This window comes from Merops nubicus, unplaced genomic scaffold (genome assembly GCF_000691845.1).
Source record: "Merops nubicus isolate BGI_N331 unplaced genomic scaffold, ASM69184v1 scaffold23222, whole genome shotgun sequence".
NCBI lineage: Eukaryota > Metazoa > Chordata > Aves > Coraciiformes > Meropidae > Merops > Merops nubicus.
In genome coordinates this window covers 32,790-35,732 of record NW_008592083.1, presented here as the reverse complement: position 1 = coordinate 35,732, position 2,943 = coordinate 32,790, and the positions used below count along the sequence as shown (strand labels likewise).

General features: G+C 37.0%; 1 protein-coding gene across 1 annotated transcript in view; it reads right to left on the bottom strand.

The window, feature by feature from the left end:
• The window catches only part of FOXK2 (forkhead box K2), a 14,321-nt gene that overhangs the window by 9,213 nt on the left and 2,165 nt on the right, over positions 1-2,943 (bottom strand). The window contains exons 3-4 of the mRNA XM_008935054.1: positions 653-800; positions 58-204 (exon numbers count right to left, since the gene is read on the bottom strand). Coding sequence (XP_008933302.1) covers positions 58-204; positions 653-800 — 295 coding nt within the window. The remainder of the gene's footprint in view (positions 1-57; positions 205-652; positions 801-2,943) is intronic.

Here is a 2,943-nt window from a genome sequence, read left to right as displayed (position 1 = left end):
AAAACAAAAAAAAAAAAAAAAAAAAAAAAAAAAATTAAATCCAGAAATCAAATTTACCTGCCAGCCCTTGTCTGCTGTCCTGTAGTACGGATAATTTTTAGTTATGTGCGTATAAATTCCATTTAGTGTAAGCTGCTTATCAGGTGCCATTGTAATTGCTTGTACTATTAACTGTGCATAGGAGTAAGGTGGCTTGGAGTCGTCCTGTAGAAGGAAAAAAAAAAAAAGTTGCATCAAGAAGCTTTGAAGATACACGCACCTCTTCCTAAATCAAAAGTTAAGAAACCATTAACTTGATTGAAGGTGCTTTCAGATAACCAAAATCTTGAGGCAGAGAAGAAACTAAGACAATTTTGCTCTTCTAATTAGCAGATTTTAAGATACTGTTAAAAATTTGGAGACATGTAGAACAGTAAAGATCTTTCAATAGCCTATAAGCAGATCTAGAACTGAAAATACATACAGACCCTCCCCCAAAGGGATAAGAAGTAAACAAATAATTCTCACATCTAATAATAAAAAAGTACTAATTGTTTTTAAAGTCTTTAATGTTAAATTATGACTTGATGCATATACTTTAGCAAACAATATTTCAGAATTCTTACATTCACTTAAGATGTAATTTATGGGGTTGATTTGAAACAACGTTTACCTTTGGGCTATCTCCACCCGATGCTTCCTTGTCGTTTTCTGACTGGGAATTGTCGGCCATTAAATGTAGGTCAGATGGTATTACACGACTCATTTTGTACCCTGAAGAGCCTGCACCACGGGGGCTAGATGGGCAGGAATTTGCAGCACTGTAGAGCATGAAAAGAAGATCCTACTATTTTGTTATACAGTATATCACCACATTATGTCTAATCAAAAAGCTCTTATTGAAGAAGCACCCACTGCCAGAGCTTTCAGGCTGCAGCCAAGGGTCTGTCAGTGTTTCCATTATAAGCCCCATCTCCCAAGCCCTTTTAACTCCTCCATGGGATCACCGCAGGAAGAAACCTGTCAAATGAAGCTCAGGCTTTCCTCAAAGGAAAATGGATTAACTGATTTATTAGGTTGTGCTGTATTTGTGTAAGATTTGCCAACGGAGAAGTCCACTTTCAACTGCACGAGCAACCACAAAATTTTAAGACACTCATCTGAAACAAGACACACATCTTGCATGAAATTTCTGCCATATGCTTGCATTCAGTCTGCTCAAAAAAAATCATCTCTCCTGTGCAGTATTTTTGCACATGTGAGAAAATAGAGCAAGTAGCGAGAAAAAAAAAAGTTCTGATTCTCATACCTCCACATGTATAAAAATCATAAACTTATCTATAAATGGGATGCATCAGCACTGATTCCTCTAATTCAATGCAGTATTAGGCCAACAGAGCAGATCTGCTCTCACAACGCAGAAGCTGGTGCCAAGCAAAGGGAAGAAGTGTCTCCTGCTACCTCATGTTTTGCCATCCATCACAGGGAAACAAAGGTAAGACTGTACATAACTGCACTGGAACTTCTTCTAACAGTTGTCCCCTTGCCTTGCACAGTCCACAGGAAGCACAGCTGCACAAAGCCAGTTTTCTTCTACAGTTTCCATTTAGCCAACAGGAAAGACACAGCCACTGGGTAATGTCTGTCCCCTTCCCTCAATACATGTTGGCAGTTCTCTCCAAGGACTCAGCAGTTCATCCTGCTACTGATTCGAATGCAGCCCTCAGAAATTCCAGAAAAGTCAATGAAAAATTAGAACAACAAAGCCTGCTGTGCTCCCAGAACTGGCCCTACCTCCAAAGACTATTTTTAACCTTACTTTGAATCTATAGCTCACAACATTGGTAACAAATAAAGGTAGAGAATGTTATTTAGATTTATACAATAAAGCTTTAACAAATTTGCATCTGTCAAGATCTGTTTGTCTGCCTCCAATTTTTTTTGATACCTCCCTTTTTATGTAGAGAAACAAGGCAGACACTACAGACAGGGCAAGATATGTATGTAATCTTCAACTTTCGTAATATGAGAAATTCACCAACCATTTGCTACTAGCTATATACTGTACAAGGGAAACGCGATTTTTTTACAGTATTGTATGGAATAATCCTTGATTAGAGCCCATTAACTGATTTTTTTAAATATAGGTCACTGCTGTTCTGTTTTCCCATATCAGCTGACAACATCCCTCCTCTGTGCTCACTTTAGCATATATTGACAAAGCGACACATATGGTATAATCAAAGCAAGTTTACAAGTCTTCTACAAAACAAGATGATTTGAAGAGAAGCTGTCAAGCTTCACTCTCAAAATAGACTCAAAACTGTGGGTTTTTTTTTTTTATAATAAACTATACTCAACAGGTGCATGAAAGCCCTGAAGAGAATCACAAAATTCATAGTGAGGCAAAGACTGCAGTGATGTATGTGATATTATCTGAAATATTTATGAGCTGCTCTGTCATTTCTTGGGCAAGATATGTTTTCCCTGAATTTTAATAAGAAAGCAAACGTGTTATGCAGTCAAGCCTAGATCTTTCTTCCCCTCTCCTTCCACCACTTATATAGATCTCATTAAACACTACAATATTGAGATCAAGATCTTGGCAAGCATGAAAGAAGTCAATTATCCTTACATTCAAACTTCATTAACAGAATCTACTTTTTTAAAAATCAAGCACTAACAGTTCTTCACTCAAGTGAAGATGCAGGAAGTGAGAGGATAAAAAAAAGGAACCTTTCAAAAGCACGTATGTGACTTTGAAACATAACTTTTAGTGCCTTTACATAAAATTTCTGCTTCTGAACTTCCTATGAACTTTAAAAATTTTACCTGAACTAATTTTACTAGCTTGTGAGGATGGCTCCCTTAAGTTTAATTGAGTTTGGTCCCAAATAACAAGTTGGATAACGGTAATTATCAAATTAAGCAGCACAACAACGTAAAAACCTCCAATTAAGCTCC